General features: G+C 45.2%; 11 protein-coding genes across 11 annotated transcripts; 5 read left to right on the top strand and 6 right to left on the bottom strand.

The window, feature by feature from the left end:
- The first annotated feature begins 156 nt into the window (after positions 1–156).
- Positions 157–1,707, top strand: V2V93DRAFT_368686 (acyl transferase/acyl hydrolase/lysophospholipase). The gene is made up of 2 exons (XM_066909841.1): positions 157–504; positions 563–1,707. Exons 1-2 carry the CDS (start codon positions 375–377, stop codon positions 1,597–1,599), a joined length of 1,167 nt encoding a protein of 388 aa, XP_066766073.1. The 5' UTR covers positions 157–374; the 3' UTR covers positions 1,600–1,707.
- Positions 1,708–2,038: 331 nt separating this feature from the next.
- Positions 2,039–3,750, top strand: V2V93DRAFT_219074 (kinase domain-containing protein). Its single transcript, XM_066907041.1, has 2 exons — positions 2,039–2,701; positions 2,768–3,750. Exons 1-2 carry the CDS (start codon positions 2,249–2,251, stop codon positions 3,566–3,568), a joined length of 1,254 nt encoding a protein of 417 aa, XP_066766072.1. The 5' UTR covers positions 2,039–2,248; the 3' UTR covers positions 3,569–3,750.
- Positions 3,751–4,513: 763 nt separating this feature from the next.
- On the top strand, positions 4,514–6,279 carry V2V93DRAFT_391010 (26S proteasome subunit RPN7-domain-containing protein; the record flags this gene model as incomplete). Its single annotated transcript, XM_066912424.1, has 4 exons — positions 4,514–4,553; positions 4,624–4,668; positions 4,729–6,015; positions 6,215–6,279. The coding sequence occupies 4 exons, from the start codon at positions 4,514–4,516 to the stop codon at positions 6,277–6,279; spliced, it is 1,437 nt and encodes a 478-aa protein (XP_066766071.1).
- Positions 6,280–6,308: 29 nt separating this feature from the next.
- Positions 6,309–7,448, bottom strand: V2V93DRAFT_313714 (Gcp-like domain-containing protein; the record flags this gene model as incomplete). The annotated part of the gene is made up of 1 exon (XM_066907230.1): positions 6,309–7,448. A coding segment is annotated over one exon (1,140 nt), but the record flags the coding sequence as incomplete, so codon positions are not given.
- Positions 7,449–7,717: 269 nt separating this feature from the next.
- On the top strand, positions 7,718–8,152 carry V2V93DRAFT_323981 (mediator complex, subunit Med11; the record flags this gene model as incomplete). The annotated part of the gene is made up of 2 exons (XM_066907454.1): positions 7,718–7,795; positions 7,859–8,152. The coding sequence occupies 2 exons, from the start codon at positions 7,718–7,720 to the stop codon at positions 8,150–8,152; spliced, it is 372 nt and encodes a 123-aa protein (XP_066766069.1).
- Positions 8,153–8,425: 273 nt separating this feature from the next.
- Positions 8,426–10,803, bottom strand: V2V93DRAFT_368678 (uncharacterized protein). Its single transcript, XM_066909840.1, has one exon. The coding sequence runs from the start codon at positions 10,763–10,765 to the stop codon at positions 8,633–8,635; it is 2,133 nt and encodes a 710-aa protein (XP_066766068.1). The 5' UTR covers positions 10,766–10,803; the 3' UTR covers positions 8,426–8,632.
- Positions 10,804–11,706: 903 nt separating this feature from the next.
- On the top strand, positions 11,707–13,364 carry V2V93DRAFT_379884 (uncharacterized protein; the record flags this gene model as incomplete). The annotated part of the gene is made up of 5 exons (XM_066912029.1): positions 11,707–11,722; positions 11,880–11,964; positions 12,034–12,354; positions 12,418–12,491; positions 12,547–13,364. The coding sequence occupies 5 exons, from the start codon at positions 11,707–11,709 to the stop codon at positions 13,362–13,364; spliced, it is 1,314 nt and encodes a 437-aa protein (XP_066766067.1).
- A 1,491-nt stretch (positions 13,365–14,855) lies between these two features.
- Positions 14,856–15,940, bottom strand: V2V93DRAFT_358524 (transformer-SR ribonucleoprotein/RNA recognition motif containing protein; the record flags this gene model as incomplete). The annotated part of the gene is made up of 5 exons (XM_066908063.1): positions 14,856–15,157; positions 15,219–15,289; positions 15,381–15,635; positions 15,720–15,873; positions 15,907–15,940. The coding sequence occupies 5 exons, from the start codon at positions 15,938–15,940 to the stop codon at positions 14,856–14,858; spliced, it is 816 nt and encodes a 271-aa protein (XP_066766066.1).
- Positions 15,941–16,137: 197 nt separating this feature from the next.
- On the bottom strand, positions 16,138–21,007 carry V2V93DRAFT_368663 (uncharacterized protein). Its single transcript, XM_066909839.1, has 8 exons — positions 19,143–21,007; positions 18,637–19,086; positions 18,370–18,579; positions 18,149–18,303; positions 17,817–18,086; positions 17,490–17,753; positions 17,174–17,425; positions 16,138–17,110 (listed from the first exon to the last, which is right to left on the bottom strand). The coding sequence occupies exons 1-8, from the start codon at positions 20,695–20,697 to the stop codon at positions 16,271–16,273; spliced, it is 3,996 nt and encodes a 1,331-aa protein (XP_066766065.1). The 5' UTR covers positions 20,698–21,007; the 3' UTR covers positions 16,138–16,270.
- A 564-nt stretch (positions 21,008–21,571) lies between these two features.
- Positions 21,572–23,774, bottom strand: V2V93DRAFT_368659 (uncharacterized protein). Its single transcript, XM_066909838.1, has 2 exons — positions 23,085–23,774; positions 21,572–23,024 (listed from the first exon to the last, which is right to left on the bottom strand). Exons 1-2 carry the CDS (start codon positions 23,455–23,457, stop codon positions 21,763–21,765), a joined length of 1,635 nt encoding a protein of 544 aa, XP_066766064.1. The 5' UTR covers positions 23,458–23,774; the 3' UTR covers positions 21,572–21,762.
- A 537-nt stretch (positions 23,775–24,311) lies between these two features.
- Positions 24,312–25,793, bottom strand: V2V93DRAFT_391007 (ammonium transporter AmtB-like domain-containing protein; the record flags this gene model as incomplete). Its single annotated transcript, XM_066912423.1, has 2 exons — positions 24,312–24,337; positions 24,431–25,793. The coding sequence occupies 2 exons, from the start codon at positions 25,791–25,793 to the stop codon at positions 24,312–24,314; spliced, it is 1,389 nt and encodes a 462-aa protein (XP_066766063.1).
- Between the last annotated feature and the right edge of the window lie 1,528 nt (positions 25,794–27,321).

Below are 27,321 nucleotides of genomic sequence, written 5' to 3'. Positions count from 1 at the left end.
AATTGAAATTGATAGTGAATCTGGTCGCGGCAAAAGACCAACTATTCTGCGTCAGACGACGTTGATGTCGCGGCTTGCATCGAGCGCAGTGACGAGGTATGCGAGTGGCTACGAGTCATCAGTTCAAAACTCATTAGCATACTGATCATATTAGAACCTTATCGTTCAGGCTATTGACTACAGATATATAATGGGCGACGGCAACTGTGTTTCGAGTATTGCCAGATCAGGCTTCGGAAAGAGACGGGACCAGCTGTGCGGCTTTCCTCCGCATTTTTATTTTCTCTCGAATCTTGCAAATTGCATATATGTCTGCACATTGTGTACGATCTTTAAATACAAATCTCTAAATTAGACTAAAGAACGGAGAATTAATGTTAACGAAGGCGATCTGGAGGGCAGAGTCAGGGCGTTCGTTGCGTCGACAGATCAGTTTAAGTGGTAACTGTAGACTATTTTGCGCGTCTACATCTTTACAACAAAAGACAGTTTTGTTTTTTCCAGGTATGCTTATATTTGGAATAAGTGACTTAGAAGCAAGGACTAACCCAATTTTATATAGGGCAAGGAGTAGAGCGAGTGGGAATGCTAAATACGATATACGAGCGCTTCCCAGAAATTGCAAAGGAAGCCGACAAAGCATTCACAGCAGCTCTGCAAAATGATCCAGACACGGATACCGAAACAGTCAAGCGAATATGGTATCTTTTACGGCACAATGGAGAAACTCAACCCGAGGACGTGATAGATATTCACCGAACTTCTGTTGCGCAGCTGGCGATTCTAATGAGCTCGGTTCTTACGCTCAAATGTGCAGCCGAACGGCTACGCGGCAAAGAAGTGTGTGCAATTATGGGACATTCGCTAGGTCAGATTTCGGCATTGGTCGCGGCAGGAGTTATTTCGTTTACTGATGGCATTAGGATTGTGCGCGAGCGTGGGCTTGCGATGGAAGAGGCAGTACAAGATGGCGGGCGACTGGGAGTTTGTGAGCGACAAGATACAGGCATGGGCATGGTTGCGGTGCCGGTGCTTTCCAAGAACGGAAGCAGTCACGAAATGGCCCGGATGATAGAGGCTACAGCTAAGCAGGCAATTGAGGCGAACGAGGTAGTTGCCGTCGCGAATATCAACTCTCCGAAGCAGATCGTTGTGAGCGGGCACCTAGACGCGATAGAGCGCACGCTACAAGCGATGGCGCCGGCAGTGCGTCGCAGCACGCGGCTGCCGGTGCGGATTCCATTTCATTCGCCGCTGCTACGGTCAGTAGAGGCTCGCATGCGACGAGTGGTGGAGACAGTCGATTACAAGTGGCCGCCGCCCAACTACGTGGGGGTATCAATTATCCGTAACGACACGGCGCGGGCGATTGGGGACGTGGCGGAGGTGAAGGAGGCTATTGTGCAGGGATGCTGGCTGCCGGTGGACTGGCAGGGCAGTGTCAGATACGCGGAAGAAGAGTACAGTGGCCCCGAGTGGATTGGCGTGGGAAGCGGCTGCAGTGTCACTGGCGCGCTCGTCAAGGCAAGTCTGGCGCGCGATTGTCCGCTGTTGACGCTCGATCCGGCAAAAGGAGGGGAGGGTTGGAGTTCGCTGTGACATTACATAACAATACCGGTGCGTGTATGTAAGCAATAAGCACGCAATCAGGAAATGACAACAGATGCCCTGCTCAGTGGTGGCTCATTGCTGATGTATGTATAAAGTCAGAAGTCGGCGGATGCCAGAGCGGCCGCAGCAGAGCCCCGGCTAGAAAGCAGTCTGCCTTCTAGCAGACAGACAGCCTGTGGACTGCAGTGCAAGCACGACAAAGAGCTAATTATTGTATCAGAAACGATAACAACGCGCTAATTTAATAGATAAATAGAAAGCTCAAAGTGAATATTAGCACAGTTTAGTAACAATATATTAATCGATACACCACAGCTGTTTGCTTCCCGCTGCAGCACCTGACGTCACAACGATTGCGTGACCCCTTACCCAGATTAATCAGACCCATTCAATCTCTGGGTCAGAGAAGGTCAGAAAATTCGCTGCCGCGCGCCCGCTCCAGCCTTTGCCGCGCCCGCTGCTTTCTTTCTTTTCTCCTCCTCTCTTCGTTGCCTCCCTTCTCCACATCTTCCTTCCTCTCTCCCTCCTTCCCTCTCTATCCGAAAGCCTTTATCCCGGGCGTTCGGCCCGCACCGGCGCGTGTTTGCCGTCTCTTTTCTTGTCGCCCTTCTACTTTTGTGTGCGATGTCGTTTTAGTATGCACAAACCGAAGGACTCTTCCGTGTCTTCTCTTATGCCTGCCTCCTCTTCCTCTCGCGCCGTTACCGGTGTCGGCGCCGGCGTCACCGGCTCTTCGCGTGCTAATTCAGTCTCTTCCAAGGATGGCTGGGTGCGTTTCATGCTTTCCGCCGACGGCAAGACTCATCAGCACGTTCTACGCTCCTCCAGGCGCCAGGAAAAACTATCCAGCATGCTCAGAGACATGATGGGCAAGAAACAGCGCCCCGACGAGTCCTCTCCCCCTCCCTCGGTGGCTTCCACAAACGATTCTGCTTCCTTGTCTCTTGTTTCATCTTGGCTCAAGTCAAACGAAAAAGACTCTTCTCTTGTTAAAAGCTCAGTCGCCTCTACCACTCTCGTCGAAAAGTATGGCAAGTGTCACGAAATTATCGGCAGAGGTGCCTTTGGAATCGTCCGCATCTCTCACAAGGTACTTACTCTGTTGCTTTGAAGTCTTTTTATTTACATACAGGTTGCTAATCATATGTTGTTCCAGGTTGACCCGAAGAACTCAAAAAGCGAAAAATTATACGCAGTCAAAGAATTCAAACGTCGCAATGCAGAGTCACAGAAAAAATACACAAAGCGTCTCACTTCAGAATTCTGTATTTCGTCCTCCCTTCGTCATCCTAACGTCATTCACACCCTTGATCTCATCCAAGACGACAAGGGAGAATACTGTGAAGTCATGGAGTTCTGCGCTGGCGGCGATCTCTACACTCTCATCCTTTCGGCCGGTAAGCTAGAAGTATTGGAGGCTGACTGCTACTTCAAGCAGTTGATGCGTGGTGTCGTATACATGCATGAAATGGGTGTTGCACATCGCGATCTCAAGCCTGAAAACCTATTACTTACTACTTCCGGTGCTCTCAAAATCACAGACTTTGGCAATGGTGAATGTTTCCGCATGGCATGGGAGCGCGATGTGCATCTTACAAATGGCGTTTGTGGATCAGCTCCATACATTGCGCCAGAAGAATACACTGAAGACGAATTTGACCCTCGTCCTGTCGACATCTGGGCTACTGGTGTCATCTACATGGCCATGCGCACTGGCCGCCATCTTTGGAAATCAGCGCAAAAGGAGGAAGATGATTTCTATAAACGTTATCTCGAGGGCCGCAAAGATGAAGCCGGCTACGAACCTATTGAGCAACTAGAGCGTGCGCGGTGTAGAAACGTAATATACTCTATCCTTGATCCTCATCCGGGCCGCCGCATTACAGGCAAACAGGTTCTTAATAGTGAATGGGGTCGTGAGATTGTTGTATGTGAAGCCGGAGAGACTGGCCATTGATTAATGAATTTTTCTATTTTCGTGAGGTTTTGTTTTCTGTTCTTTTCAGGATATAAATGCGGTCAAGGTGTTACTTCACTTCTCTAAGTAGTCTCGGTCACGCGTTGTACTTGTACTACCTCCGATTATTTACTTATTTATGGCGTCTTTTTTTTTTTTTTTTTTTTTTTTGAAAGTGAAACTACGTGTATATTTAATGATAAATTAATACGATATGTTTAAGGCAGCAGTGTGTGCTTTTCTCTTTTAGTACGAGCATTTGCCAATTCTTCTGCTAGTCTGGAAACCTGTTTGCTTTTTGGAATCAAAAATACCTTCTGTGATATCTCATTAATTTATCTTTACTAATTTGGCTTCTATTTTTATGACTATAGTCGATTTGTTTTTCATTGCTTTGTATCAAAACAGTTCTGTCAGCATGAAACATGAAACACGAGACAGCTCTGCTGTCAGTAGTATGGGTAAGACACGTGAATGTGAGCGGATGGCTATAAACGTTGTCTATGAATCCGAGTCTGCTACGGCTCTTTACTGGCTTTGCGAGTAGCTTTGCGAGTAGATGTTAAAGTTTGATCTGAAATTGATGATGGTAGAGGGGTGTGGGGGGGGGGGGAGATGTGTGCATTGTTGTTCAACCAAATTTTGGGGTTTGCTTTCTTATAATAGTCAGAATTCATCCGTTGTCAAAGTTGTCGTGGTGTCAGTGCTGCTGTGATTTATGTTAATAATAACAGAGATCTCTATCTTAAAATCTTTGTCTAACAATCTACTATTAAAAAAATCTTTCGAGGATTATGACATGTCAAATTCTTGCGATTATATAATATGAGCAATGTATGTATTAGGGTTTTTGTCGTGGGTTTCGAAGAGGTTGAACCGTCACTAGTGAGGGAATGCCGATTGACTTGAATAGAGGAAGAAGGAGCCATCTAAAGTTGAAAGATCATGAGTCTGCAGCAAAATCAAAATAGCAAAATTGTGATAAGTGAGAAAAAAAATTGATTATTTTGACAAGATGCATGAAAAGAGCCTGGGCTGATACTGAATTGATTTAGCTTCTCCGCAATTCGAGCTTGAGTCGTATATTTCAAATTACTACGGTACTGAATTTCTAAAAATTATTTTGATTGAGATTATAATCTGATGAAATTTAAATGCAGGACGTAATGCAGTAGACAGACTTTTATTTATTGCTGAGCGATGTCCATCGCTGGCTGTTGCTTCGCTAAGTCTTGCAATCACGCGTCTAAAGCAGACGCAGGACGTGACGAGCTACCAAGATGCCGTTGAACGACTACATACTATTGAACCTGCAATCCCCTTATCTACACCGGATTCAGAATGGGTTGAAAATATTAGTCGTGAGAATCGTGAGCAGAGTGAGAAACTAGAGCAGGAACTGAAGCGATATAAGAATAACTTGCTCAAAGAGAGTATTCGTATGGGACAAGCTGATCTGGGTGATTTTTATCTTGCAATTGGAGAACTTGCAAACGCTACTCAGTCATATATCAGGCAACGAGAATACTGTACGACACACAAGCACGTGAAAGATTTGTCTCTAGATTTGATTCGCGTGGCAGTTTTCCAGCAGAATTGGCCGCAAGTCGAAAGCGCACTGGCAAGGTTAGAGCAATTGCCAAACGGCCTGAATGAGCTTGTGCCATACGTCAACGCGATCAGAGGAATTTGGGCTCTTGCTCGTGGACAGTTCAAGAGCGCGGCGTCGTTACTGCTCGATGTTAAAGTCGAGACTCTTGTGCCGCCAAAAAAGAACGCCAGTAGCGCTACCCCAGGTAGTAGCAGTAATTATACGGCGTTGACTTCGAGTACCCGAGGCTCCGACTTGCCTAGTATATCGGAGTTTTTGTCGACATCTGATGTGGCTGTGATTGTCGGACTGTGTACACTTGCTACTTATTCTCGTGACGCATTGAGGGACTTACTGGATAACCATGCAGGTTTAAAAGAGCTTTTGGAATCTGAGTCTCATGTGCGCACATTACTTGAATCATTTGTTTTATTTGATTATAAGGCCATATTCGACACTCTTGAAAAACACAAAAATGATTATTTGCTCGACATATGGCTTGCCGATCATGTTAGCAGGCTCTTTGCACAAATTAGAGAGAACTGCTACACGCAGTATGTGAAGGGATACAAGCGCGGATATATTTCGCGTATGGCGACAAGGTTCGGAGTTAACGAGCAAGACATTGAGCGTGATCTTGTGACTCTGATTGAATCTAACAAGATGTCTGTGCGAATCGATCTCGAAAATAAAATCTTTGTTGATACAGATAGTAACGAGCGCGCCATGGTATATCAGCAAATCATGTCTGTTGCAAAAGAATACGAGCAGAACGCAAAGTTACTACTTGTAAATGTTGAAATTTTGCGAGGTGGTCTGGAAGTGAATCCGCCGGCACATGCCACAGCTGCAGGTAGTAATGGCGAGGAAAGTGGAGGCAAAATTGACTTGCATCAGCCGGGACGAGGACCGCGGGGTTCGAAAAAGAAGGGAGCTAGTAAATGAGCGTGTATCATTGCATGTAGTAGACACTTGATGTGGGTGTTGTGGCGACGGCGTTGCATGTTGAATATATATACATTATTATAACAAGTCAATATTTTACAAATTTGCAGAGAATTTCTTTTCTGCGCTTCCTTCCGACATGACAAGCATCCTTCTAGATCCTTCAAGATCATAGACCCATCCATCTACATTCTCCACAAACCCTTCCAAAGGCCACTTTGATAACGGCAACATATCAAGCGATGACCGCAGTCCCATCTTTTCCCACAACTCAATACCAGCCCATGCAATCATCTCACCATTATCTGTGCACAAATTCAATGGCGGGAAGTGCATGCGCCAGGAATCATTTCTTTTCAAAGCTTCTCTTAACGCTGTTCGTAAAGCCATGTTGGAAGCAACTCCACCAGCGCAGACAAAATCTTTGATTTGAGATCTAGTCTGCTCATCTAGCTTGTTATTAACTGTGAAAACAATACGTTCAACAGTCTGTAAAAAAATGGCATCTTGTATGCGTTTAGCAAGTTTGAGTCGTTCATCATTTGATAAATTATTAAACCCGCCAAATGTTTTGGTGACCTCACGTTCGAGAATCGAAATGTAGGCTGCGAAAGAGAACGCCGTGGCATCAGTGCGTCGATTTTTATTACGCATTGGAATTGGGATTTCTATAGATTTCGTGGCTTCGTTATCAATTTGCCCTGACTTGACAAGATCAAGATAAAGACATGCTGCGCGTTCAAGTTCGGGACCGTAGCTGTTGTTATTTGATAATTGTAACCCAATTGCACGCGCACATTTATCTATCGCGTCGCCGATTGCAATGTCGATCGTATTTGCAAGAATCTCATGATCGACAAGTGACCTAGATAAAACAAGCATCGTGTGACCTCCACTAGCAAGGAGCGACAAATACGGAAATGCGGGTCCGCTGCGCTCTGGAGAGGGGTTGGCGAGCAGTCGTGGAGTGAGAAGGTGGCCTAGCATATGATGTACGCCTATAAGCGGCACCCGGAGCGCAACCGCAAGACCTTTTGCAAATTCTGTGCCGGCTGATAAAGACCCGCGCATACCTGGGCCACGAGTGACGCAGATGAGGTCGGGACGGAGAGGTATTGCTGAGTCGGCGGATGGGCGAAGTGCTTGGGAAACTAATGAAGCTAGGTGGGATTGGTGATGCATTAACGCTGTCATGGGCACGATACCTTGAGTGTCGGAGTTGTCTGTTGATTCTTTAAGGGAAACGAGAAGCCGGGGAGGAGCACTTGCTGAAAAGCGGTCATAGAGACATACTGAAGTGTCATCGCAAGATGTTTCGATGCCGAGAACGAGGTAGGTTCTTCGACCATTTGTTAGGCACGGGCGCTCATGTACCGAAAATTTGAGCAACGCATCGAGTATCCGCACTCGTCTTCGAGATGCAATCCAAATCATTACTCATCTCAGTTGCTAATATGTTTCGCGAGGAGCCGATGTATTAAAACTGAGACGAGTACTCCTCACCTTTTTCTTATGGAGAAATTTACTTTTCATGAGCCGCAATATCAAAGTAAACTCTGTATCGTTCTTACTCCATCCCAATTCTTCCTTGGAAGCAAAGCAATACACACATCATGGACGAATCATCAGATAGACAACCCTCAGCCGAGCAAGCTAATTTGCATCTTGAAAATTTGCAGAAGATAGACGAGGTATGCTTCCACCCCTCTTTCCTTATGTATCAACAAGTAAGACTAACAAACAAATCTATCAAGGGCATCATCTCACTTCTTTCGTTATCCGCAAATTCACTCTCCTCTCTAAATAGTCTCGATCCAGGTATAACAATTGATCAGTCCAAAGCCAATTTTAGAGAAAATGCCGAATCATTTTTCTCAACACTCGAGAATGTCACCGTTGGCCTACGCAAAGAAGCAAAGGCATTGCAAGATGCAGGCATTTTGACGAATGCTGTTAATGCGAAAGCAGAGTGGGTTGGCAGACGGAAAGAGAACGAAAATGTCAAGAATGCTGAAGAGGCTTTGACAAAATTACAAAATGGAGAATGATCTATTTTTTTTTCTTAATATTTCAGACATCGACTTGTTAACGCTCTTGTCGATGCTGCGCCGTCTCCGCCCAGACTTTCATGAGTACTACTTTTGACTTTTGAATGAATATTACGCCATAATTCCACCTGCATGTTGCTGCTCTAGCATTCGCGCGATTTCTGAGGACATGATACTACAGAGCTAACTTACCAGCTCATGTTTGCTTGCTCATTTACATGAAAAACCCGTCACGCGAGGTTGCTAATATAGAGATACGCTAATATATTAAAGCGACCAAAGAAGTACAGAACCACATCAATATTCAATATGCACAGGAGAATAAGAGCAAAAGCTTATTCATCATAAAATCTTTACTAATATGCGTTATGGTGTACACTTTTAAGTAACAATCATATATATGTCAAATCATGATAGCAACATTATCCATCTACTTTTCACCGCTACCTGGGTCTGAACCCTCATGAGTTCACATTCACATTAGTGCTGTGCCGGCTTCGGCACTGGTGGCTTTCTAGACGCCTGATTTGCAGCGGCAGCAGCCTTGGCAGCCTTTTCAGCATCAGCCTTTCGTTTCTTGTCTCGCAAATTGATCAAATCGTCCCAGACATCAGCCGGAGTCGAGTGAGGATTCATGCCGACCATAAATGGTTCCGGTCCTATCGATGGTCGCTCGCCTTTGCGCACTTTATGACCGTCAAACTTTGATTTTTCAATGCCAAACATTTCATAACTTTTACACATTGTGTTGAAATCTCGGTATTCGATTGTGCCGTCAGGATTATCAAGGAAAGCACCGCCGACATTACGCACATGCTTCAGGCGAAACCATTGGTGGTAATCTTTAACATCATGCACCCACCACATTTTATGCCACCAGGTCTTGAGACATGATTTGTCTCCATTCAGATGGATGACGGCTGGTACATTTCCTGATACGCGATTCCATGCAGTATGCTTATCCGACAAATGCCAACGTCGCTCTTTTCTCGTACCATTCAAAAACGGCGTGAGTGTCAGTGGAGTGTTTTCGAGAATATCAAAGTAATCCAGCGGGTTGGCGTTGATTTTACCTCCATCCGAGGATTTGGTGCCGGTAATCGGATCGATCCTCGGAGCTTTCATGACATCTCCTTCCTCGATCTGGCCCTGATAAAGGAAGACCACGTCTGAGTGAGAATACGTAAGAGTCTGGAAAAGAAGCGATGTGTAGTCGATCATGATTGGCAGGTCAAATGCTGCCCAAATATTAGCAAGAACGTACTGATCTGAATTAAAGCTATTACGTGAAGATGCAGATGCTCGCTTGAAAATCTGCTGCACGACATCTGCTGGACCCATGATTGTTCCAGAATTAAGCCATCGCGGACGATTGCGATATCCGTGACCAGAATGATCTGTTTCCGGACCGTAGACGTTGGACGAGATGGTAGAGTTCGGTACTTTTTTACATGCGTCTGAGTTCGGAGGATTGGGCCAGCAGCCTTTGTCAGCACCAAATATAACGCTTTCAGAATATAGTGAACCCTTGCGTGCTTTTTCTTGGTCTTGCAGTTGATAATAGCGCGCGACGAGCCGCTCGAAATCTAGTTGGAACCACACGTCAAAGGCATCAAAGATGAGAATAAGATCGTTGGGTTGGACATCATCAGAATTGATGTATTGGTTAATTGCACTGATTTTCAGAAAATGAGCCTCAAGAGGATTTTTTACAGGATGATTGAAGTTGATGAGGATCGGATGCGGGTAGTCGTTGAGTGCCGACGAAAACAGACTTTTGCAGACTAGGTCGTTTATATTGGTCGCGGGCGTCAGCATGTGTACCGCGCGAGGACCATCGCGGGTGTCGATGAGCTTGCCGTACTTCGGCGCTTTGCGAATTGGTTTTGCAGGAGTCGCCGGGGATGCAGGAGTAGTAGCAGTAGCAGTAGCAGCAGGGGCTGCAATAGCATCGGGAGCAGCAGGATCTGCAGTAGCAGCAGGGGCAGCAATAGCATCAGGAGCAGCAGGATCTGCAGTAACTGCATTGGCTGCAATGGCAGCAGGAGTAGCAGAAGCAGCGGGAGTGTCTGCAGGTTTTTTAATGGCGACAATATCGTTGCCATTCGAATCATCTGCAGTGTTCTGGCCTTCAAGAATTAAGTGAGAATTGTAAGCAACCGGCGGTACGGCGAGGGCGGTGGGAACTCTAACGAGCGTAGTCAAAGCAACAGATGCCGGTTGAAGCGTGGAAGTTGCAGAAGGCCATGCGGAGACAAGAAGCTCTATCGGGATGGGCAACTGTGAGGTAAGACGGACTTCAACGAGCTCAGATTGCAACTCCTGCAACATCTCAGGGTTTGCTTTAAGCTCGGTGATTTCCTTTGAATCTGAAGCCGAATCTTCCTCGCTTTGGACCCAGAGGAACTCTTCATAAGTCAAATTCTCGGAATTTCCTAGAGTGATGAGGCGACTGAGAAACTGAGGATCGTCGGTAACCGAGTGGAAGTCAAGGTCGCTGTCTATCCGGAGGAGTATGAGGATAGTACAAACTACGGACGAGAGCATCAAGAGGGCGATGAGGTTCTGTCGCGAGAGCAGGCCGAGGCCGACCCGCTTGTGAGATCGGAACATGGTCGACGCGGGCGAATGCTGGGGAAGCAGAGGAGCTGTATAGCATTGTCAGATGGAAATTCGAAACGGAGCATTGTTTATCAGGCTGGCAGGCTGGCGCGGCTGACTGCTGCAGACGCGTGCAGCCATCTCGTAATGTTTGAGGGTGGGCCTGGTAAGAATCATTGACAACTTCCTCTGTCTACGCAAACATGCTTATTGAGAAGTGATATCAATTCTATTTTCTTGAAGACGATCGAAATGTAACTATTAATTATTGTGATATTCCCGAAGATTTCGTACACTAGAGAAAGAACATGATGCTATAGCAGCACTGAGACAGCAATAACGGCGAACTGCCACACATCCTGGATAACCAAACCGAGCTTTGAACTAAGTTCCAAGCTAATATATTATGCCCAGTCAGCCATCCGTCGCCTAGATCCGGGCATTACTTTTTTCGGCAGCTCCCTGCCTCTGTTTCCAATACGCGACGAGGCAATGAACCTCAAAACACATCATAACCCCCCTCGGTTATTCGTGCTGTCAAAATGGCTGCCCACTTCGTTACCAGCTTTAGCACTAAGGTGCGGCTTCACCCACATTTACTATCGAAGATCACGTTTACCATCTGTATCGGGTGCATTCTTAGTAGCTAAGGCGAAGGCGCTTTCTATTAGTGGGTCTCAAATTTGCCTTATTTTGTCCTTATTGTGGTTGCGATCTTAAATGCTCGCAGCCATGCAGAGCACCTCGTGCTCTTTACCGCCGCAGGCTATTTTGAATGTCATCAAATATAGTATATATTAGTCATCCATAATTTGTCAGCGGCTTGAGCTCACATTTCCATCTCCACGGATGAGCGTGCTACTCAACTTTTTCACATTTTTTTTCAGTCAGCTCACACTCTCTTCCCGCACTCTAGATACCGTGCGATCTAGCAATTGATCAGTAGTCACATCATGTCAGATAACTCTGGTACGCTTGCTCGTGATCGCATCCTACGGATGCAGATCTGTCCCCCTCTCCATTTGCTCATTATCAGATAGCATACGCCTGTCACAACTCAGCTGTTCGCAATCATACCGATCACACTTCTCAACAACAATTACTGACCCTTTTTGATTATGAACAGAGCCTCGCAGATCATTGTCTCCTGCCGATGCTCCCGTCAGCGAAGTCGATTACGACGATCAACCACTCGAAGATCAATCCTATGCGTGAGCTATCCTTCATTACTGAGCTCTCCAAATTTGTCTTCTAAATCTTATTTTTTCTGTTCATCTCAGCGTTGGCGAACTCGAAGACGAGCAATCATATGACTATGAAAACAGCAATGGAAATAATAATGAAATCAGTAACGAGCAAGACTCCGCGAGCGAAAACCCCGCCTCTGTCAATCTATTCGTCTCTGGTCTCCATCCCAAAGTTTCCGAAGACGAGTTCAAGCGTCTCTTTGAAAAATATGCCATAATCAGTACTCATATCATGAAAGATCCGCACACACGCGACTCTCGCGGCTTTGGATTCGCTGGATTCGCCGATATCGAATCAGCTACAGCTGCCAAAGACGAGCTTCAGGGAATGGTCGTCGAGGGTCGTTCTCTTCAGTGTGTCTCTCCAACCTCTTGTCATCCCCTCGCATATGTTCTGACCCCGCGTGAAATTTCTAGAATCGAATTTGCCAAGCGCAACAGACCCCGTACACCTACTCCTGGCCAGTACTATGGACCTAACGCTAAGAGAGGTATGCATTTTCGCTTCTCAGTTTGTCTCTGCGGTGTTGTGCTAATGCTTTTTAGGCGACTTTCGCGGACGGGGTGGCAGATCAGGCCATTACGATGATCGTGGAAGATACGGAAGCAGGCCTTCGCGTTATGATGATCGCACTGGTTTGCGCCATGCTCCTTACCCTCGTCGTAGCAGTGACGACCGTGGCTACCCTCGCGGTCCTGCGGGATATCGCCATGAGGACAGTTACCGCGAACGTGAGCCTATTCGATCATATTCCGGTCGCGGAGACTACCGCGATCGTCACCCGTATCCTTCTGGACCCAGCCAAAGTCGCTCTGACTATCCTGACGCGAGATATTCCGGGGACCGCAGGCCGTATGAACGCGAGAGAGACCGTGACCGTGACCGTACTACTGCTCCCAGTGCTGAAAGGTATGACCGTGGAGGATACAATGACCGACGCGAGCCTCGAGAATATGATCGACATCGCGACTACGACGATCGCGCGCCTGGGTCGACCAGAGCACCCTATGATGACCGTGCTGCACCGTATGACAGAGCATATTCCGACAATCATTCGGCTCCACCCCCTGCTCCCTACTCCGACCGCCCCTCTCGTAACCATGACCGAGACCGAGACTACGACAGACCGTCTTATAGCTCGCGCAGCAGCTATCACGAGCGTGGCGCATATCCCTCAAGAACATCTAACCCGCCACGAGAGATCAACAGTGCCTCATCCCGTGATCCATACCCTCCTAGAGGACCTGCCATTCCTACCGGACCTAGCGGTAGTGGATATTCGGAATATGCGTCTTCTGAGACTCGTGGACCTCCACCGTCTCGTTCGTATGGAGGTGATTATCGCGGAGGCCGTCGTTACTAACCTTTGTGCTTTGAGATCTAGTTTTGCTTTTTTTTAAAAAAAAAAAAAAAAAAGAGAAAAAGGAGTGCCTATTTCTTCGTTTACACCAGATTTTTTTCATCTCAGTGAAAGCACTTAATTTTTTTAGTTTTATTCTTAGTTCAAAAGTCGAAGTTGTCAACCGTTGCTTATAAATGTGCATCTTGCAAATTTTAGTTTTGGGATGGAGATATGGATAGATGTCATTGTTCGATATAAAAAGTTATATAATCACCTGTCAAAGAAGCTGTACATCACGCATATTATAATCAGATTCAATAACATTGTTGATATTGTTTCAGCGCTTTAAAGTAGCTGTGTCATGGTTTTGTCAAAGGGAACAGAAGAAACTAAAAAAGAATTTATAAAACACTCGGATCGAAGCACTTTTCTCTCAAGGTATTACTATTACTGTCAGATCACATCTTTACTGCTTCTCTCATATATACATTGCCTTTTCTTTTCCGCCTAGCTAAAATTTCCTTCGAAAAAGAAGGCGTCGTCGGATTACATTCGTCTAGAGTCGTCATTTTATGACATTCGTTTTTTACAACATATCTTCCCAGCGATTCATAAAAAAGGTCAACGTAGATTCGCTTTTATGAATAGCAAATTTCTTGACTACTCAATTAAGTCAGGGACCGGTCGATACATAAGATCAGAGTATACCGAAACACAAAGGGTCAAAAGTTTCAGCGAAAAAAAACGAACCAGTCTTTGCGGATATCAATCGTAAACAAGCAATTCAAAATTTAGAAAACGTCAGGAGAACAAAAAAAAATATTCAAAAAAGTCATGGCATACTGGCCACAACATTTCAAGCTGATCAATCAATATTCGTTTTGGCGATCTTGAATTTATTTCATCTGTCAGACTGTCTGAGTAAAATATATACCCCAGAAAAGACCAAAAAAGAACATTTGAGGCGAGATTTTAAAATATACCGTATAATGAAGGGCGACGGAATAAACAAATTACTGCGCCAAATGGCGAGGCTGTATAGTAGCGAGAAGCTGAGCCGAGAGAGGGGTGGAAATAAGTTTTGTAAGACATTGTTGAATTGGAAATAAATAGCATAAAGCCGTAGATACTGGTTTTTTTTTGTTTTCTTGTTGAAACCTTTTTTTGTACTGTACATAAATATAAAATAACTTAACAACTGCCGGCTATGAAGCTCTGTGCCCTAGAGAAGACGAAACTATATAACTTCCATAAGGTTACGTCCTTTCTAAAGACTGCAAGTATACGAACATATCCAACATTGCCGTAATAAAAATCGATTTGCGGAAAGAGCAGTCTTATACAAAAGCGAATCAGCGATCATCGTACATAATAGTAATGGTAATAAATTTTGATTAAATTTTTTGTAATTAAGCGTCGTTTAATTCCAATTGCTGGCATCGCTGTCGAAATTAAAAAGCACATATCAAAGTGAATACTCTACCCAGGCAAGATTGGTCGGGATTAAAACCCTTAATGCCTATCCCTATCATATCTGCTCGAAGAAGATCGGGAATAGTCATCATAGCGAGAGTATCCCCGGTCGCGATCAGAGTAGCGATCACGGTCGCCGCGCTCTCTGTCACGATAGCTATCGCGGTACCTGTCTTCACGATCACGGTCACGGTATCGATCCCCGCCGCGATCACCACGATCACGATCAGAGTAGCGGTCACGATCACGGTCGCGGTCATCGTAATGATCGCCACCATAGCGGCGGCGGTCGTCGTCGCGACGATATCTGTCGTCGTAACGGGGTCGTCGACGAGGGGGTTCTTAAATAAAATTACTTGAGTTAGCCGTTGTAACGAGTGAAGAATGCAAGCTGAAACTTACCTCTTCTGCGAGGGCCAAAGTATTTGCCCGGCGTAGGTGTGCGAGGACGACTACGACGTGCGACCTCAATGCTAAATTTGATCCAATGTTAGCATACACCTCTATTTACCCCTTCAATCGGTCAAAGAGAGAGGGAGAAATTAACAAAAGTAAATGGCATACTTCAAAGCGCGACCTTCAAATTCATGACCCTGCAAATTCTCACGCGCAAGCTCAGCCTGATCACTACTTTCAAATTTGACAAAGCCAAACCCGCGAGACTCGCGCGAATGCGGATCAGTCATGATCTCACACTTCTCAACCGCGCCATACTTTCCGAACAACTCAGAAAGCACATCTTCAGTTACACGCGGCGCGATACCAGTAACGAATAAATTGTCACCTTTGTTTTGCTGTTCTTCGGCTTTGCTAGGCTCGCTGCTTTAGGTTCCAAAAAAAGGGGGTCATTCGTTTAGTTTGTTGACATATGTAAAAGAGAGCGTAGTTCGGTGGAAAACATACTGGTATTCGCTTGTAGAGACTTGCTCATCACCGCGCAGAGGCGAAGCAGATCGACGATCATCATATCCTTGGTCATCTAAAACACGCAACAATCGCAAAGTCAGCATCGAAAAAGAATCAAAAATTACCCAAACACCTCGTCTCTTAATCAACTCTATTAAACAACAAACAAAAATCAAAATCATACCGTAAGCATCCCGGGACCCGTTTTCGTAATCCATTTTTTATATGTCCTTGACTACGTGAAAAGCAAAGAATTCACTTCAAGAAGTTGCTTCGCTCTCCAGATTTGCGAGTCGGCGTTGACACGTCTTCGTCGAGCTGTTAAAATTCATAAGGCAAGGGTTTCTGCTAACTACATCGACCGAGATAGGCAGTAGCTCAATTGTAGTAGAGTATAGTAATTAGTAGCGATAAATTTTGATACCAAATATTATAAATTCAATAGTCGGAAACTAGCATATTTAATTCTTACAAATTTCTCTAAATGCTATACACTAACCGCTCACCAAACTATCGTAAGTGCCTCTCAAATCACTACATCACTCACTTCAATCGCGATTCACAGCAGTAGAAATATCTCTCGCGACTGTATCCGCAACTTTAGCAGCCTCTTTCAAAACGGCATTCCTATCCCAAGATAAACGTCCCCGATAAGCTATATCCATAACAGCCGAATTCAATTGCTCGAGTTGCTCAATTGTGAAATTCTCAGTGTCGCTCGCGAGTTTGGTGTGGAAATCTTCAAGTGATTGCGTGTCTAGTCGATATGGCGGGTGCGGTATCTCTGGCTCCGGTGAAGAATCTTGCTGATTGATAGTTACAAGTGGTGCTTCAGATGCCGTCTCGGCGCTGTTGCGCATTATTGTAAGTGTCCCATTCACTTCATACGACGAAGTTTTGCCAGGAGAAACAGCGGGTTCAACAGTAGTAGCCACACCGACAGCAGCAGCTTCAGACTGCTCAGCACCCGTTATATCAGCATCGGACATACTAATGTCCGTCGGATGAACCGCTTCCACTTCGTCAACAGCGTCCACTTCGTTGTTGCCGCCAGCAGCTTCTGGCTCATTCTCCTTCTCAGTTACTTCATCACCACCAGCTTCGACATCATCATCAGAAAACATATTCTCAATAGTCCGCGGGTTTGAAATTGCACGCGTAGAAGCAGTCGCAGCAGCCGCAGCCTCTTCAGCCTTTTCCCGCTCCTCCATCGCTATCCTATGCTGTCGCTGTATTTCCTGCATTTTCTCCTGTCGACGCTGCACCTTCTCTTTATATATTTCAGCTCTTTGAGTTTCTCGTTCAAGAACACGCTCACAATCTAACAAGAACTGCGCATCGCCAATCTCGTCTAGAGAGACCAGCACATTTGCATGCATTTCAGAAGCCTGCGGATTCAAATAAGTTAGTACATCAGACCCAATAAAGGAATTAATAATATCTGCACATACTTTGAGAATCTTCTCGCGATCGCCACTCATATTTGCATCTTCAAGAATAAACGAAATGTCTTTTAAAAACTGCTTAGGAGTACAGTAGTATCCATTCCATAGGCGATCCTCAATAACATCCAGATCCATATTATGGTATTTTTTCCCGGTGCTTCGTTGTAAAATCATTTCATCGTCTGTAATTGAAAACTCGTATTGCGCATCTGGATCAATTTCCGTACCGTCAAATAAGTATGCCAAATACTCCTCATCCTGATAAAAAAATAGTCAACAAGACATTGTTAACTCAAACACAGATGAGATATAGAAAACTTACGATTGGCGGCTTCCTGAACCGCTTATATCTATTCTTCAGCAAATCCATCAACCCACTTAGTTTAATCTTCAAATAATTCTTAAGCCGCTTATCTTTATCCTCCTGAGCCTTCAGTTCACTTTTCGTTAGAATTCTAGGAGGGTCAGGCGGTGCTTTTGGTAAAATTTCAAGTTTTCGACGCTTTCTATTTTCCTTATCAGGATATTCTAGTGGCGTGTTCGAAATATGAGTTTTCAGGCCTTCAAAGAATTTGTACCGCTCACGCTGTCCCACCAATAAAGTCAGTAATTTCAATTGTAAAGAAATACAGCGCACATAAATACTCACGAAAGAAGGCTTAGGTATCTCAATCCTATTAGCCTTAGAAAATCCAAATAAAGCCTTAACCTCATGCTCAAGATACTCGAATCCACATTCGACGATTGCCAAAAGCAAAATCTGCTCAACAGGCGAAATACCCCTCAAGAGACCCTGAAAAGTCGTCCAGGCAGAAGCTGATAGTGTCCTGTACCAGGAGTCGATGTTGGGTATGAATATAACGCTTGGAGTGTGCCGTTTGACTTCGACGAATAACTGGACAATTGCTGCCTCGACGGTCTATTCCATGTGTTCAGTAAGTATACGTTATTGATAACAAGACGAAAAAAAAAAGAGCATACGCGTGTGGAGTCGCTTAACAAAGTCGCTAAATCAAATGTCTGTACATGGTATCCTTCCAAATACTGCATAACTGCCGCACCGAGGTACTCCTGTCCCATTCCTTGAGGTCCAGCAATGAGGATTCGAGGTCTAAAAATTCTTGAAGATTCAAATTCTGCCTCACACAAAAAGGAAAAGCAAGTCAGTTTAACTCAAACGATATTAAAATACAACAACACACCCTGCATCATATTCTCGCGTGCAAATCCACCATCCGTAGTATCCTCTTCAAACAGAGCTTCCTCTGCTACCGATATCTTCTTTTGTCTGGGAATGACATTATCCAGCGCCCGCTTAATCTCATCTAACGTGGAGCTAAGCAAAGGTTCCACTCTTTTGGGAAGTGGTGCGGCATTCGAAGCCGTCGACCTCTGAGATGATGGAATAATTTCTAAAATTATACGTTAAAACACGCCTCATCGATAGATATCTATGTAAAGATACTAACTTTTTAAAGACAAAATAAAATCGCGCGGGGAAACAGTGATAGTCCTGGGATCAATAACCAACTTCTCAGAGCTGGTATAAATCTGAGGATATCGTCTTTGAATAGCGTTGAGAGCTGATTCAGTACATAGAGCCCTGAGATCAGCACCACCATAACCTTTCGTCAAAGTTGCTACCTCATCGATGAATTCCGGCTGTAAAGGTGGGGCCCATTTACTGGTTTGAATCTCAATAATCTTCTTACGCCCTTCGATGTTTGGTAGTGGGAAGTAGAATTCACGGTCAAACCTGCCAGGACGCCGAAGTGCCGGATCAATCGAATCAGGTCTGTTGGTGGCACCTATAACAATCACCTGTCCACGATTATCCATACCGTCCATCAATGCTAATAGAGTAGACACTATAGAGGCATGAATTTGCTCCTGCTTTGAAGACCGAACAGGAGCCAGACCTATCAAGTAAATGTGAGTAAAAATTACAATGATAGTTCAAAAGATTCACTCTCACCATCAATCTCGTCAAAAAAGATTATACTAGGCTGCGTGTTTCTCGCTTCTTCAAATAACAGTCTAAGCTGCCTCTCTGCTTCACCAACCCACTTTGAAAGCGCATCTGCGCCTTTCCGCATATAAAACGATATTTTGCGACCATGAGTAGAACAACTAGCCGCCAGGGCTCTAGCTAACAAAGTCTTACCAGTCCCTGGTGGACCATGGAATAACACGCCTCTAGGCGGAGTTACTTTGAATCGCTGAAATACCTCTGGATAGAGCAACGGTAAAGCCACCATTTCCTTCAATTGTCGGATATGTTCATCGAGACCTCCGACAGCACTGAAGTCGATATTCATGTCAACTCCTAACGGATCAGTATCCGATAGATTGTTTTTCTTTACTAGACCTAGCGAAGAAGCCGGGTTTGCGACTTGTTCAAGATCCCCTAGGTTTGGTAGTTTATTCGTTGGATTCTTCGCGGCTTCGTCGTCAGAAGAGTCGGAATCAGCTGCGCCACCAGCCGCCTGCAGTGCATTATCAGGTCCTCGGTATCCAAATATTGACTTGATTCCAGCTCCACCAAATGGGCCGTACGTAGAGTAAAGACGTCTACCTCCGGTATTCGTCCTCCGCCGCGACTCGGCTGGGGCAAACATCTCGTCGTAGCCATCATTCGCAGGCGGCGGTAAAATCTGGTAATTAACCGCTCTTCTAGCGCGTAGATTTTTGCGGCGATTTTGAGGAGTCGGGTTCAACTCCGCGAGTTCTTCCTGCAGCGTCAATGGTCCATCGTCGTCACCGTCAGTTTCACTAAATTTCTGGCTTCGAGTAGTTACCGAGCGAGTCACGCGTCGCGAACTGCGCCGTCGGGTAAGAGCATCTGAAAAATCAGAGTCATCTACGACGAATCTATCGTTATTTTCTGCCTCGGATGACGAACTATTAGATTCTTCGCTTTCATCTTCAGACTCGATTTCGAATTCATCGTCATCTGGAACTTGTGATGACGCACGCTTGGCTGTCCCCGGCCGATCTTGTAGAGACTGTGACGCTTGCTGTAGCAACTGCTGTCGAATAGAAGTACCTGATAATCGCCGTTCAGGTTTCGCACTGTTTGGTGATTGTTTTTCTATCGATGACCGTCTATTTGGCCTCCTAGTTCCCAAAACATCGTCATCGACACCATTTTGAGTAACTGATTCATCTTCTTCTTTTTGAATTACCCCATTCTCAGCAGCTGCGGATCCATTACTCCCATTTCCTAGTGCATTTTTCCTTAATCGCAGTCGTACGTGTAAACTTCGTCCAGCACGCCGCCCTTGACTAATACCATCCGAATCTTCATCCTCAGAAAAAGTCTCCTCAGCTTCCTCTTCTTCTTCATCGTTCTCAATGACTTGCTCATTATCAGACTCCTCTTTTTCATCATCGAAATCATCGTCGTCGTCTGATTCTGCGTAATTTACTCGTGGCCGAGATGTGCGTGGTGCATAGGACTCTTCATCGTTATCGTCAGATCCGCTACGCGTTCGTGTAGTCTTGCGAGACCGTTTTCGTTTACCTGCCATTGTGAATTCTTGTTGATGCTAGAACGGTAACAAAAGACAATAATGCAAAATTTGGACGAGGGTGTTCTAGCACGGAGAGAGTAAGCAGCTATTTCAACTCTTGATTGGCGCGATTTCCAAATTCAAAAAGTTCAAATTAAAATGCAATGTACTTATGATTGCAAAAGCTGATCCAAGCACCGAATTGGAAAGTCGGGCAGGGTATGGGGGAGAATGAGAGCACGCGAAGGAACGGGGAAGTATGATGGATACAAATCGCGATGGCTAGTGCACGATGTGGTTTTAAAGTTTTTCAAAGGTACCAGAGGTCACCTCCATCACAAGGTTAATATTTGAGAGATTCAATTCGGTGGTTATCTGAAGCATTCGATAAATTAAGATTCGATTTGAGAAGCCACTCGCAAAGGCTTGACATTAACAATATATATAACATAATGGAAGGGTACTAAACTCGGTTTCCGTATGTCCTGCCGAGGTTGTTTCGTCATTATCATCTTCATCGACAATAACCATCCCCAACTGCTTGTATCGTCTACTACTCAACTTCATTGTGATTTTTTCAATCGGACAAAACTCTCAGTGAGCTCAATAACAAACAATAAAATCATTAAGCAGATCTGCTAAACAATTACAGGTGCAGGAAATAATACTAACTCTCCATCAAAAAACAAAAATAAAATAAAATAAATTCAGGGGTCAAGTCATCTCATCTCATCGCGTACGTGATTTTAGTTTAAATTTATATTTCTTGAAACTGTTCAGTTAATGCTCTGTTTCTGTATTGGCCTTCTTTTGTGTGGGCCTTACTCGTTAAGTTTGCTCTATTAAAGGAAAGCTGAGTGCATAAATATCGTGATGTTTAGATGACTTGAGATTTTGCAAGTCGAGGGGTTGGTGTTTGGACTGCTGTTAAAACGTTTGGATAGATGCTGTATATTTTAATCAAAAGAACTCCATAAATGACTCCCAATATCATGAGCCGCGATATTGAGTCACTAACAACTTCCACAGTCATACAAACACAATATATACAACACACACGCATAAACATACACGTCTTCCATCCTACAACGGCCCGAACCGCGAAAAAGACTCAGATCGGTCCAAATAAGGCAGTCCAGACTCGATTCTCATTCGCGGCGTCTCCTGCACCTGCCGAGCATCCAATCCTTCATGATTTCGCTGCAATGCCGACCGACGGTATTTTTCGTGTCTAAGCAAGCTCAAAAACGTAATCGAAGGCGTAGAAAACTCTAGATTTTTATGCCATTTCATGTCATCCCACTGTGATCCAAGATCATACTCTGAACTATGCGCACTCTTGGATTCTAGATCCTCCACCAAAGAATTCCGATGCAAGAATTTTCGTCCGAGGTCTTTAATAAGTTTAAACGCTTTATCAATTGTTCTGCGCATATCGGTCATTTCCTGGACTTCTATACTAGTAAAATGCTCGTGCAGTTCAGGAATATCGCGTAGTCTTTGCTTGGATTGGTAGACTGTACCAGTGACAGCTTTCATAGTCATGCACCCCTGCTTTGTCGTGTTCCACACTCGTGAGAAATCAATTATTGGACGCAACGCTGAACGCAAAATATCTGAATTCACTTGGATACTGATAAACGTGCGTTGAGAAACTTGTCTTGCACGAAGATAATTCGATTTAGCAAAAGCTGAAAGTAAAGGCGTCAACCGCTGGCGTCTCTGAGTCTCCAAATTTGACGATAACCGACGCTCATGTGCAGTTTGTTGGTCAGATAATTGTTGCTGATATGATTTGGGACAGGATGTGAGTCGAGTCAGTGCGACCTGGCCGTCTGTTTGATCATTATTGAACTCGGCTGTAAATCCTCTCTTTTTCATAGCTAAAAAATGAGTCGAATGCCCAGCTATAATAGTTGGTCGCGCTCTCGCCGATGGCCACAGCTTTTCTGCATGTCGCTTAATATCAGATAATCCCACCCCACGATTCATAATGATAATCACGTTAGATCGTGGCCGCAACTGATTTTTCAGCATTGACAGGATTCGCAAATTCAACGACAACGAGCCAGAACTTAACACTAAATTTGGAACAAATTTCATAGACTGCTCACTCAAAACTTGAGACATTGGAAAATCACTTATATATTCGTCCACTTTTTCGTGACCTTTACTGCTTATCGATCTTCGGATAACTACAAACCCTGCTCTATTCTTTGCCTCGCGAAATTTTTCATAGGCCGAATTCGATTCTAGTAGGATTGAGATCTGAGGACTAGGCCGTACGAATGAGTTTTTTAAACAGTTGATGAGCATAACGCCTAAAGACATCAATCCCACATGCACTATTTTCATTCTAAAGTCAGCACTTGCCTTTGTCAAAACCCACAATCGCAATAACTAACCAATTTCAACGCCATTAGTCCGCCTTCGTTTCTTTGATATAAGCTTAACTTCCGCAGCTAATAACGACTTTCTCGATACTTCTTTTTGTAATAGCATGCGTCGCGTCCGCTCAATCTCCTGTTTAATCGCGACCGGATCTGCACATCCCCTTTGCCTCCTTGATTTCACCGCGTAATGCCGCCATAATATTCTCTGTAATAGAATCCATGCGCGTTGCTCATCTTTCCGTATAAAACAGTCTGCATTATCTTTCCTGGTCTTTAATGATTCACTTTTCGGAAGAGTGTTGAGTAGTGGATAAGAGTATCGCGGACATAAAACTCTTTGATGGGAGCTGGCAGTAGCTAGTCGAATAGCTTTGCGCCCTGGCATTCCTTTTTGAATTGATTGACGGCCGGGTGCTAGACTTTACACCAGCTCGATTTTATGTAAAGTATATTGCCACACCGAGAACCCTCACTGGTAGCTTTGACAAAATATTTAAGTATTTAGCTTGCGAATGGACAGCGTTGTTCGCTAACTAGTGACGTGCCGAGAATGACCGAAGCAATAGATATACATTAAAATACGTAAATCCGCGGCCAAAGATTTACACTGGGAGTTTTTCCTAGTCTGTAAAACTCGGCCCGTGATGACGGTATTTCCACTGTAAACGGTACTAAACCCGTTAGATGACCTTGAGCGCGTGCGCAATAATGCTGAAGGAGGTAGCCAATAGCAACTCTGTTATTTATACGATCCGTAGAAATGTGAAATTATTGCAATTTTTTTGCTTATCTTGCCATCTAAGTTGCAGGAGAACGCCAGTTGAAGAGGCGTAAGAGTACTCACTGTTTAGATGCCTTCACACAGGTAGCAGATGTGCATAATCTGTATCTCTTTTAGACGGCAAAATTCTACAGACTCAAAACAGACAAATTTCTCTAGATATTTCAAATCTATGCAATTCTATCTGGTTACGAGCAATGAAGACACATAATCTCGATCACATAATCACTGCTCAATTACATACAAAAAGCCAAGAAATCTGCGCCCCTTCTTTTTTCACCCATCGAATAAAAACCGTACCGCCAAAAAGTTAATACAAAACTGAGTCTAAACAAAGTAGAACTGATACATAACGATAAAAAAACGAAATTTTTAAACGCCTTAACATAAAAAGAAAATCAAACAAAGGTCTTCGTACAATTATAAATGCAATGCGAAACACAATTTATATGAACAATTTACGAGGTACTCGGCGTCGCCTTTTCTATGATTTGCGCAGAGGAGGAGGAGCTCGATTGAGACTCCTCGCTCGGTACGTTCAAAGTTGGCTGGTTCCTGTATGATTCGATAGGAATACCATCGGTATGAGTAGGGGCCGACCAAGCCATGAAATCGCGACGAACTTCAACGTAATCATAAGCAAATTCACCGATTTGATCTTCATCCATGCCGCGCATTTCGGCGTCCTCATCTGCGCGCAACTTAAGACCCGGAATGCGGTCGAGAACGAGACAAATCACGCAAGTCATGACGAATGTGTAGGCAGAGCAGGCAACAATGTAAGTGAATTGCTTGTAGAGAGGCGCCCAGTGGTGGTTGATGAAGCCACCAGAGGCGCCCATGTTGACGCCATCGAGGCCGATGACATAGTCTGCCGCAAAGAACGCGTTCCAGAGAAGACCAATAATACCGGCGACCGCGTGCTCTGCAAACAGATCAAGGGCATCATCAATCTTGAGTAAGAATTTGATTTGCGTTGACAAATTGCAGACTACGCCAGCGATGATACCAAGAGGCACGGAAGCCCAGAGAGGGATGAGGCCAGAGGCCGGAGTGGCAGCGACCAAGCCTGAGATAAAACCTGAGCAGATAGCGACGGTAGACCACTTGCGCTCGAGGCGGTAGTCCATGAGACACCAGGTGATTGCGGCAAAGATCGCAGTGAGGTTTGAGTTCCAGGTCGCATAGATTGCTCTGAGGTTTGCACCAAAGGCAGATCCGCCATTAAATCCAAGCCATCCAAACCAGAGGAGTATAGTACCAAGAGTGACGAGGGAGACATTGTGCGGGCGAAAGTTTTGCAGGAGGCGATCAGAGCGACGACCGAGGATGCAGGAGTATGCAAGACCACCGACACCAGAGCCGATTTCGACGGGGCCGCCACCAGCGTAGTCAAAGACACCCCATTTATAGGCCCAGCCATTGGAGTTCCAGACCCAGTAGGCGATCGGGCAGTAGACTATGGTTGCCCAGATGAAGCAGAAGACCATAGCGGGGAGGAGACGGCCGCGCTCAGCGACGCCGCCCATGATGATTGCGAGGGTGACTGCGCAGAACATGCTCTGGTAGAGAGCAAAGAGCAGCTCGGGCACGAGCGGGGTGGCCGCGGGGGGCGCGGCGAGTACGTTGCGAAGGCCAATGGCGCGGAGGTTGCCGATGAAGGCGTTGGTGGCGGTCGGAGAGAAAGCGAGGGAGAAGCCCCAGAAATACCACTGCGCGACGGCGACGGCACCGCCCATGAGGCAGGCCCAAATCATAGAAAGGGCTGATTTGCGGCGGGCGAGGCCAGAGTAGAGGAAACCAAGGCCGGGGACCATGATGAGGACCATTGCTGAGCAGAGAAGAACGTAGGACATATCGCCAAAGTTGTAGTAGATGTTAAGGTCGTCGACGGCAGAGTTGCCGCCAGTAGGCAGGGTGGAGTTGAATTCGACATCCATGAGAGAGCGTAGGTGACAAAAGAAGAAGAAGAAGAGGAGGAGGAGAGGGAAGAAAAAGCATATAAGTAAGAGAAGGAGACGAGCCAAGAGAAGCGTGCCGAGCCCGACATCGGAGAGTCGGATGCAATTCTTTTGATTAGACTTACATCCTCGGAGAGAGAATACCAATCCCAAAGGGGCTAGCGCCGTAGAATAAGGTTTAAAGACCTGAGAGAGAAAGAATTGCTGCGACGGGTGGCGGGCTGATCGGCTGAAAGAGAGGACAGATTATATGAGAGTAAAGAGCTGTTGCAAGAATTAGCTGTGTCTACTGTATAAAAGTAGGGATGGAAGGCAGGCAGATAGCGGGAGTCAGCCGTGGCAGGATTGCAAGATTCACGAGCTGGGAGCCAAGACAGGCTAGCGTTGTCCATCCACAAACGATAAGCCTGTGCGCTGCGATTGGCCGACTGCCTAATAGCAGGTGCAAGTATCTACAGCACATTCCTGCTGCTGATATTACAGAACAGAAGAGCAGCCGGAAGGATCACTTCTCAGAGCAATGAAGGCAGCGCTACAGCGCTTCAGCCGATGGGACAGCCATAGCCCCGCCATTTTCGAGCAGGTGCCTGATGCCTCTGCTGGGGCCAGGAATCCGGCAGCTATCACCAAATTAGCCCGTGCTAGCAGGCCCACAAGAAGACAGAGCGCATCATGACGTGGGTGGCGTTAAAGAGGCGTAATTGGCGAATTTTTCTGGTTTTTTTCTGAAATAAATTTCATGAAAGATTTTCAAAGAATATTTTATCTTTTCGTTGACATTGGGTGGGTCGCTATCGGGATACCAATTAAGAAGAGCAGTGAAAGTCGTCTCATCTCAGGAAAATACTGAACCGAGATTGTGTCCTTGTCAGAGGCAATGCTGCAGTGCACCGGCTCTTGGAAATGACGTGCAGCAAGACTACGTAGCACACATAGAGTACGAATTGAACAAGATAATATATGAACGCTTCTGTCTAGATCTGGCTTGATATCTTGTGTTAGGAATCAGTTCGTATTTTTAAAAGTAACATATTTATTAGTAATATATTAGTAATCAAAGGTCACGCGGTGCAGCGAATTACATGGATGCTAATCAAGACCTGATTCTGACAGGAGGAGAGTATCCTATGAAGAAGAGTTTCCGGTTAAAATAAGCACAGAGCTGCCTCTAATATCAATAGAAATATGTTGCTCTTGATTTATCGTTATTCGTATTATGATTAAGTTCACAGGTACAGCAGACATTTGACAGCACTCCTTCATCTATTGTTGAGGCTCCGCTCTTCTGAGTACTCGCACACGTCATACATAGCTATACTCGAACAAAGCAAAAGCAGAAGCAAAAGCTGCTCGTGGACTCATCAACAACATAGTTTCATTTATAAATTATGGATTGTAAGTGTCTACTGCAGGAGTGCGAGTGGCGAGAGGCTGCAACTTAACTAACCGACTAGCTAGCTAGCTAGCACCTGTAGCCTCGCTTTTAGCTTGTACTTATCAGACCATG

The sequence above is a fragment of the Kockiozyma suomiensis genome (genome assembly GCF_038497685.1).
Source record: "Kockiozyma suomiensis strain NRRL Y-17356 unplaced genomic scaffold V2V93scaffold_6, whole genome shotgun sequence".
Lineage (NCBI taxonomy): Eukaryota > Fungi > Ascomycota > Lipomycetes > Lipomycetales > Lipomycetaceae > Kockiozyma > Kockiozyma suomiensis.
This window is presented reverse-complemented; position numbering and strand designations above follow the sequence as displayed.